Genomic DNA, 17,812 nt, shown 5'->3' with positions numbered 1-17,812 from the left:
ACACAGGTGAGGATATTTTCTTTGTTATTAATAGTGAATTGTCTTCTTTAGCCATTCCATGGGAACATTGCATTTCTTTTTCATCTGACAATGCATACACAATGATAGGGGCAAATAAAGGTGTTGCCAAATTTGTGAAGTACAGGCATTCTTCTGTTTATGTCCCGGGTTGTTCATGTCACCTCATATACATCTGTGCACAAAAAGCAGCAGCCTAATTACCAGTCAGTGTAGAGAACTTTTTGGTTCAGTTATATTACTATCTTGAGAAGTGTTCTAAAAGGCAAAACACGTTGAAAGTATATCAGGCTGTCTGTTGCACAGAGGGTCATCAAATTTTGAAGTAGCCTATGTCAGTACCCGTTTACTCTCACTTCTTCAGTCTATTAATTGAGTTCTTGAGCAGTGGGAAGCTTTGACCCTTATGTTTTGTAGTGAGCCCCACCATAGAAATGAGAGCACCAAGCAGTTTGAAACTGTAAAATGTTTCTTACAAGACCCACACACAAAACTCTTTTGCTACTTTCTTCAGAGTACACTTCCTGTCTTTAACTCGGTGCATTTATTTCTGCAACAAGATGCTCCAGCCATTCATCTTCTTAGGAGGAAATTTACTGGTCTTTTAACTGACCTGTTGGTCAGAATTGTTCAGCCATGTTCCATTCAGTCAGAATCTACCTCCCTTTTGAGTGCTGAATTCAAGAGGAGGAAATACCAGAAAGCCAATGAGGACTTGGTAATTGGAGCAAAAGCCAGGGCATATTTGAAGGATAACGACTGTGATGAAGAGATATTTTATAACTCTGTAAGAGAGTTTTATATGGCAGCTTGCAGTTAAATTATCAGGAAATTTCCCCTTGATGATGAATTTTTTTATCTCTCTCACAATGAAGGTTTCCTATTCATCTCTTTGTTCGAAGATTCCCAAGTTTGGTCAAGGAAAGTGAGCATGACAAACTTGAAGAGGAATTTGCAATTTACCAGTGTGATACTCTCCCTGAATATATTGTACATGGACTTAACATTGATGTGAACTGGAACAACATTGCAGAGCTTAAAAATGAAAATGGACAAATTAAGTATAAAATCTTAAGTAATGTTGTATTTGCAGTATTAAGTGTACCTCACAGTAACTCTCCCACAGAAAGAGTTTTCATTGTTGTTAAGAAAAAATCAGACGGGGCGAGTTGGCCAAGTGGTTAGGGGCGCGCGGCTGTGACCTTGCATCTGGGAGATAGTGGGCTCGAATCCCAATGTCGGCAGCCCTGAAGATTGTATTCTGTGGTTTCGCATTTTCACATCAGGAAAATGCTGGGGCTGTGCTTTAATTAAGGCCACGGCCGCTTCCTTCCAACTCCTAGGCCTTTCCTATCCCATCGTTGCCATAAGACCTATTTGTGCCAGTGCAACGTAAAGCAACTAACAAAAAAAAGAAAAAAAGAAAGAAAAATCAGACAGAATTCAGACCTACATTAAGTACATCTACACTGGTATCTCTTAGGGGCCTGACAATGAAAATGTCATCTCAGGGGGAAGTATGTTTCTAGAAAACCTACACTGAAAAGCAGCTGCTGGGTGCAACACAACCTACAAAGAATTTTTATCACAAAACTAACAGGTAATGAACAAATTTTATTGCATAATATGATATACTTTAGAATAGATTGCTATTGGAAAGGGAAAACGGGGTGCTTTGTATTTGGCTCATAAACGTTTTGAGGAGGGCAGTGAGGGAGTTAAAAATGGGATTACTGATAACCCACTTCAAAGGTTGGCACCTCTGCATCCACCACAACTGACCCTTATCGGAGGGTATGCCTTACAAGGGCTTCACCAGGCTAGCAGTAGCTACACAAAATAAAATAAAATAAACAAACCAACAACAGGAACTAAACACATCCTCTCTACTTGTGGTTTAAACATTCATCACTTCCCATGTTGTACAATGTTTGCATGTTAAATATCCGTGGTGACACATTTGATGTTTACCCGACAGAATTATTAAATCTCAACCATAGATTGCCCCAGCAGAGATCTGGTAGAGTAAAATGGAATGCCAGAATTAACATGCAGCCTAGATGGCATCAAATTAAAATGCCCCCCCCCCCACACACACACACACACACACACACACACACACAGAGAGAGAGTAGCTGAGGCTGGACTTTACTGATGAAAGGAGATTGTATAAAAATAATTTTAATGTCTACAAACACACATTCCAGCTGAAATTCATGCAGCTTCCTTTTTCATTAATAGACCACAATGAATTTCTCTTAGTGAAAATTAATGGCATCGCTTGATAAATAATTCAGATAATGACAGTGATGATTTTATTTATAAGGGCTTCAAGATGAGTACAAGAAGCGAAATACAAGAGACTGAAAGGATAGAAAGTGAATCTGAGGGTAACAGTGAGTACATTATCCTGAACTTGGAAGTGTTAGTGATAACTGAGGATTTTTGTTGGCAGGTAGGAGCTGAAACTCTCGATACTGAGTTCAAGAACTTAGCAGAAGCTTCACCGTTTCGATGAGTTGGTAGACACAAGACTAGAGGAAGTGAGGAAGTTCTTTGGTTCATGTTTCTGAATGAAATTTCACTCAAAGCTAGATTGGAATGAATTGTATTTGGTTAAAAACTGTTCTTGGGAACCTTTCACTTCACACAGAACATAACATACTCCCCAAATAAAAAGTTGAATAAAACTTGGCATCAGAATGTTCAGTTCTTTCTGTAATAGTCCAACCAACATATGAGGTTGTACTGTTTTTCACAAATGTAGTTTATCTGGTAGGCTAATATAATAGTATGTATTCAATAATTTCTTTGAAAAGTTGCTTGCTTAAGTGTGAAGGATTTGGCACCAATATGCAAGTCAGCTCGATCAGGCTCTGAAGATACACATCAGCAATTGAAATTTAGCTCTGGCATTCATTGGTTAAAATGATTCAACTCCAAAGTACAGAATTGTCCCTTGTTTGTTCAACCAGTAACACATCTGTCATTGTGTTAGTTTAGACCTCTCAAATATTTACTAATCATAAGAACAATTTTTGTTCCAAATAATTAAATATTCATAAAAATATTTTATTTAAATGTTGTAGAATCTTTGGTTCCAATTGTTATCTGCTATGGGTGTGTGCAATTGAGGTCAGCTAAAGAATAGATATAATTCTGGAAGCAGTGTCCGTTTCATGCATTTTTATTGAAAACGTACATACTGACTACGTCTGTAAAGTTTTAATGTACTGTTAGAAACTGAACTTGCTTGAATATTAATATTTAAAAGTGATCATTTTGGACAGGTTAGAGATTTTTTGAAATTTCATATGTACATAAAGTAGTACAGTTCTGAAACCTTTCTAATTTGAGATAAATTTATTTTGTTTATTTATATGTGTACTGGTATAATTTTTATTATAATTCTGCTATATGATCCAGTAGTTCAGGCCTTTTCTTCTTCTTTTGTTCTTGAAGAAATATTTCTGTGTTATGCATTACATGAATCTTTAGTCTAGCCATGTTAAACCACTGAATCTTCTGAGATGTCTAAAGTTAAATATATTTAGTGACTTGGTCAGTCCTTGTTGTTGAGTAGTGGCCACCCTACTGTTAGTCAGCTCTGGCTCAGGACCCCGTAGAGTCAAGAGGTACATATGTAAGCTGCCAGTGATGTCCTGGAACTGGCTATAGCACATAAAAAAGAAATGAACTCTACATTTTTGTTTCAGATGAGCACCTTATCACAGCATCGAGCAATACACAGCGACGCTCGCCCGTATGTTTGCGAGTTGTGCAAAAAGACATTCAACAGAGTCTCGACACTCATCTCCCATCGCAAGACTCACTCTGAACACAAACCTCATAAATGTGGTATTTGTGGCAAAGGTTTTCATCAGAAAGGTGAGTTATTTTATTTAGTCAGAATTTCAATCTCTCCTTTCCTTGAATAGCACCTTCTAATTGCATGTAAATGTTGACATTTTCTCTGATGTGTGTGTATGTTCATCAGTATTTAATTTTGCTCTTTCAATTTCATTAGACAAATACATTTGTTCTTCAGTTTTTCCAGTCATTGTTCTTCGGACATATCTGTCTTTCATCGGAGCCATGTTTTCCGTTATACCTGCCAGATCTGCTTGAAGACTTTGTCAATTACGGTATTATTTTTGATCTCCATATGAGGTTCGTTTGATTGTCGAAAGCAATTCGAAGACGCTACCACTGGCTTGCTAGGCCTACCATGGAGCTTCACGTCTATACTTTGTTATGAACTAGATGATCGGTGCCTCACACGCATTTCCTCATGTCAGTTAAGTCTATAGTTTACCCGCCAATACTCGAGAGGCTCAGGAAGCTGTGTACAAGTCGCTTCTTGACTGTCAGGCTGGTTTGAGACAAAAACGGGAGTACAACAAGATAGTGCTTTGTTGCCACTATTATTTATCATTGTAATGGATACCATATTAAAGGCGCTAAAAGAAAAGGGGCAACAAGACATAAAAGCATTTGCATTTGCAGACGATGTAGTAATTTGGGGTAACTCAGAGAAAGATGTGGAAGAGAGACTGCAGGTGTGAAGTCAGGAGTTTGAGAGACATGGATTAAAAATCAGCAAGGCTAAAATGGTGGCTTTGAAGGTACAGAAGGGTGACAACCAGCCAGAAATCATGCTAAATGGCACTAAGCTGGACAGTGTCACAGAATTTAAGTACTTGGGTAGTACAATGCCCAAGAATAACTTACCTAAATATGAAGTAAACAGTCGAATCAGCAAAGCAATACATTTTTACCTCCAAGTAAGACAGCTACACTGGGATAAACAAGTACCACTCAAAACCAAGATGACACTGTGTAAATCATACTACACCCCTATCCTCACATACAGCCTGGAAACCACTACATTAACAAGAAAGGACAACTCGAAACACCAAGCAGCAGAAATGAGGTTCCTATGCACAATGATCCAGAAGATCAGGAGGGATAAAATGAGGAATGAAAAAGTCAGAGAAGACGTAGGACTATAAGACTCCTTACTCTAGAAGATCCAAAAGGCAAGACTGAAAAGAACGAGTGCCAATAGGTCTGCAAGAAAGGAGTATGAAAGAGAAATCATGGGAAAGAGACCAGTGGGCAGACCTAGAAAAAAATGGACAGACTTAGTGAAGAAGGATTTAGAGGAGAGAGGCCGGGATTAGGAGCGGATTGTGAACAAAGAATGGTTCATGGACCAAACAAAATGGAAGGGGCTCGTATACCACACCTGGGAAACTGGAGTTGGTCGATGATGATGATGATGATGATGATGGAATACATTTATGCAAGATGGTTAATTAAATTGCAACTATTATAATTGCAGGACCTTTGCACAAAGATTCTAATGCATGAAATGCTACTGATGTGTGATAATCTGAAAATCATTGAATGGAAATACAATAGAATACAATAACTTGAAGCTAAAACAAACTACTCTCAAGGGTTAACATGATAAATTCTTAAGGTAGTCTTAAGGTAGTGTGCTGGGCTTAGTGGCTCAGATGGTTGAGGCGCTGGCCTTCTGACCCCAACTTGGCAGGTTCGATCCTGGCTCAATTCGGTGGTACTTGAAGGTCCTCAAATATGTCAGCCTCATGTCGGTAGATTTACTGGCAATTAAAAGAACTCCTGTGAGACAAAATTCCTGCACAATGACATCCAAAAAACTTAAAAAGTAGTTAATGGAATGTAAAGCCATTATTATTATTATTATTATTATTATTATTATTATTATTATTATTATTATTATTATTATTATTATTATTATTATTATTATTATTATTCAGGGACCTCCTTGTAAAGCACTCGGTATCTATAAATTTTGTCATCAGCACACTCATGTGAATGCAAGCATGCAACTACAGAGAAATTGCTCACTGGGTGACTGCTGAATTTTCCCTTATAGATTACAGATTTATAACACATTCTTATTCTTGAATGTGCTGTATCAAGTTCCCCTGATGTTACTGTCATTCTGGAGCATTTGTCTCTTGTTTTCTGGAAGGCAAAATCGTTTTTTAGGGTTTTGTTTACTCATCCAATCCTTAATGTTTCTCAGCCAGAATGCTTGTCTTGTTTCAAACACATATGTGACCTTCTGTTTTTCCTTGTATGGCTAGATTGTGAAATTGGTACTGATTACCCCTTGGTATATGTCCTGGGTATGCCAGTTTCCTATATTTTACGGTTGTTAGAAGTTCTCATCCAACATTGACTCTCTTTAGCACTTCTTCATCGGATTTTTTATTGGTCCATGGAATAAGAAGTGTTCTCCTCTGAAGCCACATTTCAAATTCTTTTATTTGGCTGATTTTTACTGCTTTTAGTGTCTAGACTTCTCACCCATATAACAACAATGACCAGATGTAGCATTTAAACATTCTTTGCCTCAGCTTTAAATTAGATTTTGATTAAACAGCACTTATTATTGTTAAGAAAATTTGTTCTCTATTCTATGTTTAATTTCTTAATTAGGATCCAGTTGATTGGTGACACAGCAGCACAAATTTTTGAAGGATTTTGCTTTTTCTACTTTGGGCCGGTTCTACCATCTGCTGGTAAAATGGCTGGCAGCTGCCCGGGAGGTAAAATACCTGGGGGTGTAAATCAGCTGGTACTTTGCCATGCATGCAACCACCTCCGTGCAAGCGCTGGGTAGCTACCTGGAGCTAGACACTGATATACGGAGTTGGCTACACTGATTTTCAGCGACTTCTGGCTTTCGAGTGTGGTGCTATCTATCGTCAGATGTATGAAGCTCATTTCCATTGTCTTATTTTCCTGTGCTTGCATCTGCTGATTATCACCCAAAAGCCTAATAAGGGGAGTCTTAAGAGTTATGGACAACAATTAATATCAAGCTTTCGTGATTTTAATCTATGAGCTTCAAAATCAATACCTAATTGGGATTAAAATCTCAAGATTACATTTTCTTACGCCAATTATAACCTGTCATGTAAGGCAGCGTTTTTGGAAAGTATTCTCGTACTAGACTGATCAAGTCGCTCACTCCGTAATAGAAGGGATGCAGGTTTTCATCGTCTTTCTAATTTACATTTAATAATTTATTTTCGTTCCCTGCCATTGTTCTTAACTCTTTTTTTACGTGCTTCCATATACGTATATACACCCGCATCTTCCTTATAGCCTTTGAGCATTCTATCTGCAGGCTTCTGTGAATTGATTAAGTATCTCCACAATGATCTATTTGCAACTAGCTCTTTGACCTCGTTTAGTTCCACATGCTTCCATTTATTGATAATGCATTTCATTCTAATGTTTAACTTTATGAAGATGGAAGGTACTGTTACAGAACTAATTGGGGTAAATATCCATTCATAGGAAGAGGAATTCTGGAATGTAATAGTTTCCAATTTCTTCGAAATAATTTACAAGAAGACTATGTAAACAACTGATGGGGAATTGCTACCTGAGCGACAGTCCTATATGCTATGTTAATCATAACATCACTTTCTATAAGCAGCACACATATAAAGCATTTTCCCACTAGACATAATATAGTGATTAAATATTTCAATGAAATATATTATTAACGAAATAACGTATAAAAAGTGGCATACAGATTAATACGACGCTAGGAATGAAAATTAAAAAAAGACCCGTGGTAATGAAGACTCGAACCTGTATACATCGTATTATGAAGTGAGCGTGTTAGCCATTAAGCTACGAGAGAGCTTGGGGTAATTGGGATACATACACTGTGTTATACGTGGTGTCTGAAAACTGATTAATTAGAAAATTAAAGCCCATTTGAAATGATTTCCAAATAGGTTTTGATTTTATATCCTTTTAGAGTTTCTTTGCGAAACCTTGACGTATAAAATGTGTTCCCTACGTTACCAATGCCAGGGGCTGTTGTGACTGTTGCAACTCAAGGGAAGCATTAATGTTCAAAATCCTGCAATACAATATCGATCACTGTTACAGTATAATGCTTTTTTCAGTTTACTAAGCTAATTTAAGTTGTATGTCACCAGAAATACGGCTAATAAGGTTCAGCTCTCAAAACTTGCCCGGCAGGTAAAGTCTTATCGGGCCCTCAAAGTGGCCGATAAATTACGCGCCGGGTAATTACGATTAATACTGCCGGTAGCGCTACCTCGGAGTGGTCGAACGGAAACGCCCTTTTACACGGAGGGCAAGTTACGCACTACTTTACCAGCAGGTGGTAGAACTGGCCCTTAATGACTTGTTATATAACAGGGATTCTCAAACCTTTTAAAAATTGTACCCCTAACTCATGACTAGTTTTTTATTGTGCGCCCACCGTAATGGCGACGTGGGATAGGAAAGGCCTAGGAGTTGGAAGGAAGCAGCTATGGCCTTAATTAAGGTACAGCACCAGTATTTGCCTGGTCTGAAAATGGGAAACTACGGAAAACCATTTTCAGGGCTGCCGACAATGTGATTTGAACCCACTATCTCCTGGATGCAAGCTCACAGCCGCTTGCTCCTAACCGCACGGCCAACTTGCCCAGTCACAGTTCTGCAATTGGAAATTCAATAAATCAATCAATCACTACTGATCTTCATTTAGGGCAGTTGCCCAGATGGCAGATTCCCTACCTGTTGTTTTCCTAGCCTTTTCTTAAATGATTGCAAAGAAATTGGAAATTTATTGAACATCTCCCTTGGTAAGTTATTCCAATCCCTAACTCCCCTTCCTGTAAGCGAATATTTGCCCCAATTTGTCCTCTTGAATTCCAGCTTTATCTTCATATTGTGATCTTTCCTACTTTGAAAGACACCACTCAAACTCATTCATCTACTGATGTCCTCCCACGCCATCTCTCCACTGACAGATCGGAACATACCACTTATCTCACTTAGTTTACAAAAGGAGTACATTTATTGTTCAACCTATTCAACACAATCAGTACCCCGTTATGTGGTTAATTAGACATAGAAAATCTGAATATTATGGGGACATGTTTTGCCCTTCTTATTAGGCATCATCAGCCATATTAATTTAATCTTAAAACAAACATTGTTAAAAGGACAATGGCATTTATAATTTGTATAGTTGTAGGAAATTTAAAATGTTGAAAATGTCTGTTCATTATGTTGGAATACAGTTAAAACTGTACATACCATATTTACTGGCATATTTTTGCCACTTTCTTCTTTCACAATTTTGAGGCAGGGAATTGAGGGGAAGGGAATTTACACAATGTTTCCAAATTTCAAGCAAACATTCTAGGGAGATTTTAAAGAAAAATACAAGAAATACTGACTTGTAGGCATGAGTTTAATGATGTAACTCAACGAATATGTACATAGACAAAGGTATTGTGCTAAAACTTGAAATAATGTTCTGTAGGTTGCTTGTAATTGCTTTTCACTCCACACCATGCTTTTGCGCTGCATGGTGCCTGCTTTTGGCTTTAACAGCGCACTCATTCTACCTCACTGTCAGCCACCCGGCAACAAGGGCAAAAATCCGTTCTAAAAATATCCACACGTTTAGAGTATTTTACATCATGCGAACACAAAGTAGACACACGTTGCAACTTTCTTTTCACACGCAGCATCACTCTCATCTGATGGTTCAGATTGTAGACTGTCGCACTCGTCATCGTCTGAATCTTCCGTCCAGGTTATTTCTTCCTCTGATCCGTCGAGAGAATTGGATATGCCCATTTTTTAAACACTTTTTGTTAATCACACATTCAGGAATCATAACCCATGCTCGGAGAATTAACCGGCACAACTGTTCGATTGACTGTTTGCGTATTCTTCCCATTGGTGTAAAACTACCAGTATGTGCATTCATTGACATCTATTCCGTATACAGTTAACATAGGTAGTCTTTCAAGTGATTGTTCGCTGAAACATTGAGAGGCTAAAGAACAGATGTCAGACCGCCAGGTATGATTATGAGGTCTGATTTCATCTTGGTCATTTTTTCTCTTACTGCATCCACAATATGGTCTCTAAAACTATCCAAACCAAGCATAGACTTCAACTGTAATAAGGCTCCAGAACGTCCACTCTATACAGTATTTAGCCAGTCGTCCATAAGTTAGCCAACCACGTAACCCTTCTCCTGCACTGATGTGGATTCCTTGCGGAAGCTTTCTTTTGGGAAGAGTCTTCTGCTTAAACACACCGTATGGGGGCAACTTTCTGCCATCTGCTGTGTTAGCCAGCTGTGCACCTGTACTTCTCACCAACACTCTGCGCGCACCTGTATTGTTAATTGTAATGCTCTTTGGCATGTGACTATGGCAATACAAAACAGGAATTAAGTTGTCACTGCCTGTGCAGTGGTTGTAACTGGCTCCATTTGACTCTGTGTATTTATACTCTGGTGTCATGTTAAGTACATTGTAATTGTGGTGTTAATTTCGTGTATCGATGCATCAGTTTTCAGTTTCCAGATCGGGAAAGGGTAGCACTGATGCAGATTCGGAATTATTTGATAGGATAGTCAGCTATGTGGGAAACGACATGGAAAGAAATGTGATTGTAGCGGGAGATCTGAATTTGCCAGATGTCAATTGGGAAGGAAATGCGAACGACAGGAAGCATGACCAACAAATGGCAAATAAGTTAATATGGGAAGGACAGCTGATTCAGAAAGTGATGGAACCAACCAGAGGGAAAAATATTTTGGATGTGGTGCTGATAAAACCAGATGAGCTCTATAGGGAAACTGAAGTAATAGATGGTATTAGTGATCATGAAGCTGTTTTTGTGGTAGTTAAAAATAAATGTGATAGAAAGGAAGGTCTTAAAAGTAGGACTGTTAGGCAGTACCATATGGCTGATAAAGCAGGTATGAGGCAGTTTCTAAAAAGTAACTATGATCGGTGGAAAACGGTAAATAAAAATGTAAACAGACTGGGATGGGTTTAAAGAAATTGTTGAGGAATGCGAAAACAGGTTTGTACCTTTAAGGGTGGTAAGGAATGGTAAAGACCCACCTTATTATAATAGAGAAATAAAGAGACTAAGAAGGAGGTGCAGACTGGAAAGAAATAGTGAGAAATGGCTGTGGAAGTAAGGAGAAATTGAAGGAACTTACTAGAAAATTGAATCTAGCAAAGAAGGCAGCTAAGGATAACATGATGGCAAGCATAATTGGCAGTCATACAAATTTTAGTGAAAAATGGAAGGGTATGTATAGGTATTTTAAGGCAGAAACAGGTTCCAAGAAGGACATTCCAGGAATAATTAATGAACAAGGGGAGTGTGTATGTGAGGATCTTCAAAAGGCAGAAGTATTCAGTCAGCAGTATGTAAAGATTGTTGGTTACAAGGATAATGTCGAGATAGAGGAAGAGACTAAGGTCAAAGAACTAATAAAATTTAGATATGATAACAATGACATTTACAATAAGATACAAAAGTTGAAAACTAGAAAAGCAGCTGGAATTGATCAGATTTCTGGGGATATACTAAAGACAATGGGTTGGGATATAGTACCATATCTGAAGTACTTATTTGATTATTGTTTGGCCGAAGGAGCTATACCAGATGAATGGAGAGTTGCTATAGTAGCCCCTGTGTATAAAGGAAAGGGTGATAGACATAAAGCTGAAAATTACAGGCCAGTAAGTTTGACATGCATTGTATGTAAGCTTTGGGAAGGCATTCTTTCTGATTATATTAGACATGTTTGTGAAATTAATAATTGGTTCGATAGAAGGCAATTCGGTTTTAGGAAAGGTTATTCCACTGAAGCTCAACTTGTAGGATTCCAGCAAGATATAGCAGATATCTTGGATTCTGGAGGTCAAATGGACTGTATCGCGATTGACATGTCTAAAGCATTTGATAGGGTGGATCATGGGAGACTACTGGCAAAAATGAGTGCAATTGGACTAGACAAAAGAGTGACTGAATGGGTTGCTATATTTCTAGAAAATAGATCTCAGAGAGTTAGAGTAGGTGAAGCTTTGTCTGACCCTGTAATAGTTGAGAGGGGAGTTCCTCAGGGCAGTGTTATCGGACCTTTATGTTTTCTTATATATATAAATGATTTGAGTAAAAGAGTGGAATCGGAGGTAAGGCTTTTTGCGGATGATGTTATTCTCTATAGAGTGATAAATAAGTTACAAGATTGTGAGCAACTGCAATGTGACCTCGAAAATATTGTGAGATGGACAGCAGGCAATGGTATGTTGATAAACGGGGCTAAAAGTCAGGTTGTGAGTTTCACAAATAGGAAAAGTCCTCTCAGTTTTAATTACTGCGTTGATGGGGTGAAAGTTCCTTTTGGGGATCATTGTAAGTATCTAGGTGTTAATATAAGGAAAGATCTTCACTGGGGTAATCACATAAATGGGATTGTAAATAAAGGGTACCGATCTCTGCACATGGTTATGAGGGTGTTTTAGGGGTTGTAGTAAGGATGTAAAGGAGAGTGCATATAAGTCTCTGGTAAGACCCCAACTAGAGTATGGTTCCAGTGTATGGGACCCTCACCAGGATTACCTGATTCAAGAACTGGAAAAAATCCAAAGGAAAGCAACTCGATTTGTTCTGGGTGATTTCCGACAAAAGAGTAGCGTTACTAAAATGTTGCAATGTTTGGGTTGGGAAGAATTGAGAGAAAGAAGAAGAGCTGCTCGACTAAGTGGTATGTAATACGAATATAAATGGTCCGTTATTGGACATTATAAATTTTCCAGCTAGCTCATTCTTGGTTGCCAGCGTTTCGCCCTCGTGTGCTAGGGTGGGCTCATCAGTTGGTACCTAGCACACCTACCAATACGCTGGCTAGTGCATACCGTGGAGGCCACTGCGTAGGCTAACTGGAGCCACCGGCAGTGCCAATGCACTAAGAGACTTTGTCTCATCACTAAAAATTGATGCCTGCTTGGCCATCAGATGATATAGATGTTGATGTTGATTCCCATAGGGAATCTGAAATATTTGTCCTGAATGAGCAAATTTATAATACGAATATAAATGGTCCGTTATTGGACATTATAAATTTTCCAGCTAGCTCATTCTTGGTTGCCAGCGTTTCGCCCTCGTGTGCTAGGGTGGGCTCATCAGTTGGTACCTAGCACACCTACCAATACGCTGCCATGTGAATTTATTGGAATATCTCTCAGGATCTTTAATGCAGTGGTTTCCCGTTGCCTTCTGCATCTAATGCCGTTGACCAAACTGGTTCCTCCGCCTTTGGGAACAATTTCTTGTCCCCAGGACAATAGAGTGCCCTTACCCATACCCGCTCATCCACTCTCAAAGAGACTGTTGGCACTTGGTATGTTCCGAGCTGTCAGCGGAGAGATGGCGTGGATTGACATTAGTAGACGAATAGGTTTGAATGGCGTCTATAAAAGTAGGAAAGATCACAATATGAAGATAAAGTTGGAATTCAAGAGGACAAACTGGGGCGAATATTAATTTATAGGAAGGGGAGTTAGGGATTGGAATAACTTACCAAGGGAGATGTTCAATAAATTTCCAGTTTCTTTGAAATCATTTCGGAAAAGGCTAGGAAAGCAACAGATAGGGAATCTGCCACCTGGGCGACTGCCCTAAATGCAGATCAGTATTGATTGATTGATTGATTGATTGATTGAACTAATTGTATCAGCGGTGGTTTTGTGGTATGTGTTCTGAGTTTCTCTCATCAAGCTACAGCAACAGAATCTAAGAAGCGCTATCTCCAAATGTTAAAAGATACTTATAAAACTGAATTTCTGTCCATATTAGTCTATTGCAGGAAATTTTTTTTTTTTTTTGTTTGTTTGTTTGTTCTGTGTGTGATTGTAATATAAATATTTTTGATTGTGGAAGGATTTGACATTGTAACTCAAAGCATCACGCAAAAACTAGAGCGGTGCTAGTTGTTTATTGAAGAACAAAAAATTAACTTATTTTTTTGTTGATGAGAAAGAAGATAATGCTGCCTTCCTAGCAGAATGTTCGATTCTATCATGTTTCTACAATAAACACTTCACTTCTGGAAGAAAATTTCTGCATCCATAATATCACTTCTCAGCCATGATTCAACTTTTATCACAATATCTGGTAAATGTACATCTATATTAAATTACTTAATTCTATTTCTTTCTTTACAATATTCTTCTTCTTAAGACGTCGTTTCCAAACGGAGGTAGACGATCCACATGGCCAGCTCTGATCTTGATGGTGCAGCCATGCCATGTGAATTTATTGGAATATCTCTCAGGATCTTTAATGCAGTGGTTTCCCGTTGCCTTCTGCATCTAATGCCGTTGACCAAACTGGTTCCTCCGCCTTTGGGAACAATTTCTTGTCCCCAGGACAATAGAGTGCCCTTACCCATACCCGCTCATCCACTCTCAAAGAGACTGTTGGCACTTGGTATAGGGGATCTCCTTACCGGGAGATAATCGGTCCCTTCATTCGTTAGCCGCCTGCATATAAAATATTATTTTTATATGCAGTTGTTGCCCCCTCTCTGCTGCGGGGAGGTGAATGTCAGGATTTCACTGTCATTGAAACAAGGACCAAATGGCATTTCCTTGTTTCTATGGTTCTTTAGAGAGGCTTACAGTATTACTACATTTTAATACTATCAACTTTGTCATCCTTATAATGACTTATAACTCCCTGTTCTCTCATCACCACTCCCTAGATCACCCAGTTTCTCTGAATGTATTTCTCTCCTTCTTTCCTTGTCTCATAGATCATGCTGAGAAGTAACTTGGGCATCTAGAGAGTTCTGATTGATCTGGATATCTTGAAGAAAGTCATTGAAGTAGTTATGGCTCCTTCTGAAACCAAAATTTCTATCAGTGTAGCTTGCAAAGTTTACAGTGTGAAGTTAGATCCTCTATCAAGACATCAACATATTAAATGTTTGAAACTCTGAAGCATGGGTACCTACCGGGGTGGCAGCATATGGGGGGCAATGTTGATATCCGATTGTTTAATGACGTACTAGATTATTTCAGAAGTTGAAGTTGCTGATGGTCAACTAAAAACTGTTATAACCGGTTTCTGAAAGATGAATGTGACAGAAAGACATTGACAGGTTCTTAACACAGGAAAATATATGTGACACTCTTAAGTACAAAGCCATGTGTTTCACAACTAACATATGATTTTAACGGTGATTTGCGAGCTGGAGACAGCCACACTTTCAAACACCATTGGTTGAAGGATCATTCTATGTGGCTATGCTATTCCTGCAAACTGAAGGGTACCTGATGTAGAACATGTGTTCTGTTTAAGCCGAGCATTACAAGAGGTTTCATCAGCTTGTATTCGGGAGATAGTGGGTTCAAACCCCAATGTCTGCAGCCCTGAAGATGGCTTTCCATGGTTTCCCATTTTCACACCAGGCTGTACCTTAATTAAAGCCATGGCCCACTTTCCTCTCACTCCTAGCCCTTTCCTATACCATCATCACCATGAGACCCATCTGTGTCAATGTGACACAGGGCAAATTGTAAGTTAAAAAAAAATAATGTAAAAAAGTTATTCAAGGGTCATTCATTATGAATTTCAGAAAATACAAAGACATTGATGCCTGTGCCAAATATCATATAAAATCAAATTGGCACAGAGAATCACCAGAAAAGGCAAAAAACTTCCTGGATACATATGAACATAATTCATGGTGGCTGATCAAATCGGTAGTAGTCTCCACCTTGAACAAAATGGAACAATACTGGAGCCAATTTTGTCAACTATTATCTTCTGTGGCACTCATGATGTCTCACTTTGAGGGAAAGAATCGGACAGTGGAGTTTTTCATGATTTTCGTGGAATTATGCCTGGAAGCAGGAGATGATGTCATACTACAAGAACATCTGTCAAATTCTGTAAAAAATGCCAAGTGTACTTCTCACTGAATTCATAAAGAAATAACAGCATTTTGTGACAAGGCGTTAGAGAGATACTGGTTACAGAAACAAATTCATTCAATACCTTCTGTGTTATTACTGACAAAACAGCTGACATATCTGGAACCAAGCAGCTGTCTGTTGGAATTTGGTTCGTAAAGAATATATCTGCTAATGATTTGAAAGTATGTGACTATTTCCTTTGGTTTCAGCCTTTGGAAGAAATGAATGCCAAATCAGTTGCAGCCACAATGTTGAATTCTTTTTTAACGAACTCTGGTCTCGATTTAACGAAACTGTGTGGTCAAGAATATAACGATTGTGCCATGAAGGCAGGGTATGAAGGTGGTATTGCAAAATTAATTCAAGATAGGTACCAAAAGGCTATTTTCTGTCACTGCAGTATTCATAAACTTAACCTGATAAGAAATGACTTCCGTGAATTCTTAGTTGTCAGAAATGCATCACCGGGCGAGTTGGCCGTGCGGTCAGGGGCGTGCAGCTGTGAGCTTGCATCTGGGAGGTAGTAGGTTCATATCCCACTGTTGGCAGCCTTAAAAGATGGTTTTCCATGGTTTCCCATTTTCACATCAAACAAGTGCTGGGGCTGTACCTTAATTAAGGCCACGGCCGCTTCCTTCCAACTCGTAGGCCTTTCCTCTCCCATCATTGCCATAAGACCTGTCTGTGTCGGTGCTACAGGAAATAATTCGTTTTTTTTTTCTTAAAAGTCCACTTCATAGGAAGCAGATCAGCAGCAGTGGAAATGCTATTTTAAATAGTAAAAAACTCCGGACTGATGAGAAAATATCCACATATTCTTGCCATAAAATAGCCAACGGTTTCAGAGCAGCGTAATGATGCATTTAACAAAGCAAGTAAGAAATGAAATGAAAAATTGGAGAGCAGTTGGTAGGGGGGTATGTTTCTTCATTGTCATCAACCACCACCATTTTCATCATCATCTAGCAATAAGTAGGTAATGAAATGGAAGAAATTGATATCTTCTCTGTAGTAGGGAAATAGATTTGGTAGAGTGTTATTGTGCTCTGACGTTGAAAATCGAGAAAATTGTTTGAAGTTCATAAATACTATTGCAAAAATGAACTATGGTTTTAACCTGAGTTATGGAATAAACAAGAAACAATGGGCCAAAGGGATGGAAAAGCTACATTTGTGATTTTCTAACTGTGGCTGAGTGCAAGTGCATCTGAGATATAGTTACATGTTTTATAAAAATGTATGATTTGAACATAATATCATACCGTGTTCTTACGTATTTCAGAGAAGATTTGTTATTACGTTTAGTGATGAAAAATACATTTGAAATTGATTTAAAATATCCACCTACAGCTATTTGCCATCTATAATCTGTATGTTCTGAGGTACGAAAGGTTATGTTCCTTAGTACGTGATCCTGTTGTATCATGCACCACTTTTACATCTTGCTATAAATTGTTTATACTTTTACTCTTAATTGAACTATAAAGCAGAAGAATATAAAGAAGAAGAAATAAAGGAAGCCTCAATACTGTAGGATTAAAAATTTTACTCCTCAAAATTAAAGGGAAACAAAATTTAAAAAGTGTTCCATGGTACAACAGTTTCCTATATTTCAAATTAACATGAATATAAGTCTTGGTATAAAGAACAATCTTTTTTCTCTTTTAAGGAAACCTTCGGAACCATATCTTCACGCACACCAACGAGCGGCCTTATAAATGTGATATATGTGGCAAGGGCTTCAATCAAATGTCAAACCTCATGTGCCATAAGGTAGGAAATGTGGAGTAATTTTTCAGTCCTTCCATGGTATGACCGAATAGTTCTACTTTCAGTTGCCTCTGGAAATTTGTATATTGTTTAAGAAGTGCAAACTGAAATGTTGGTTTCAGCTTAACTGACTGCATTTACCAAAATTCCTGTGTGTTCCTTAATTTCAGATCACACATACTTTT

At 38.3% G+C, this 17,812-nt stretch overlaps 1 protein-coding gene across 3 annotated transcripts in view; it reads left to right on the top strand.

Annotated features, from left to right (window-relative positions):
- Nucleotides 1-17,812, top strand: part of LOC136862994 (uncharacterized) — a 319,777-nt gene that overhangs the window by 141,420 nt on the left and 160,545 nt on the right. For all 3 annotated transcript variants that reach the window (XM_067139304.2, XM_067139303.2, XM_067139302.2), the window contains exons 6-7: nt 3,735-3,906; nt 17,527-17,630. In XM_067139304.2, coding sequence (XP_066995405.1) covers nt 3,735-3,906; nt 17,527-17,630 — 276 coding nt within the window. The remainder of the gene's footprint in view (nt 1-3,734; nt 3,907-17,526; nt 17,631-17,812) is intronic.

Source organism: Anabrus simplex, chromosome 2, assembly GCF_040414725.1.
Source record: "Anabrus simplex isolate iqAnaSimp1 chromosome 2, ASM4041472v1, whole genome shotgun sequence".
NCBI classification, from domain to species: domain Eukaryota; kingdom Metazoa; phylum Arthropoda; class Insecta; order Orthoptera; family Tettigoniidae; genus Anabrus; species Anabrus simplex.
The sequence above is the reverse complement of the archived record's forward strand: the minus strand, read 5'-3'. Positions and strand labels throughout refer to the sequence as shown.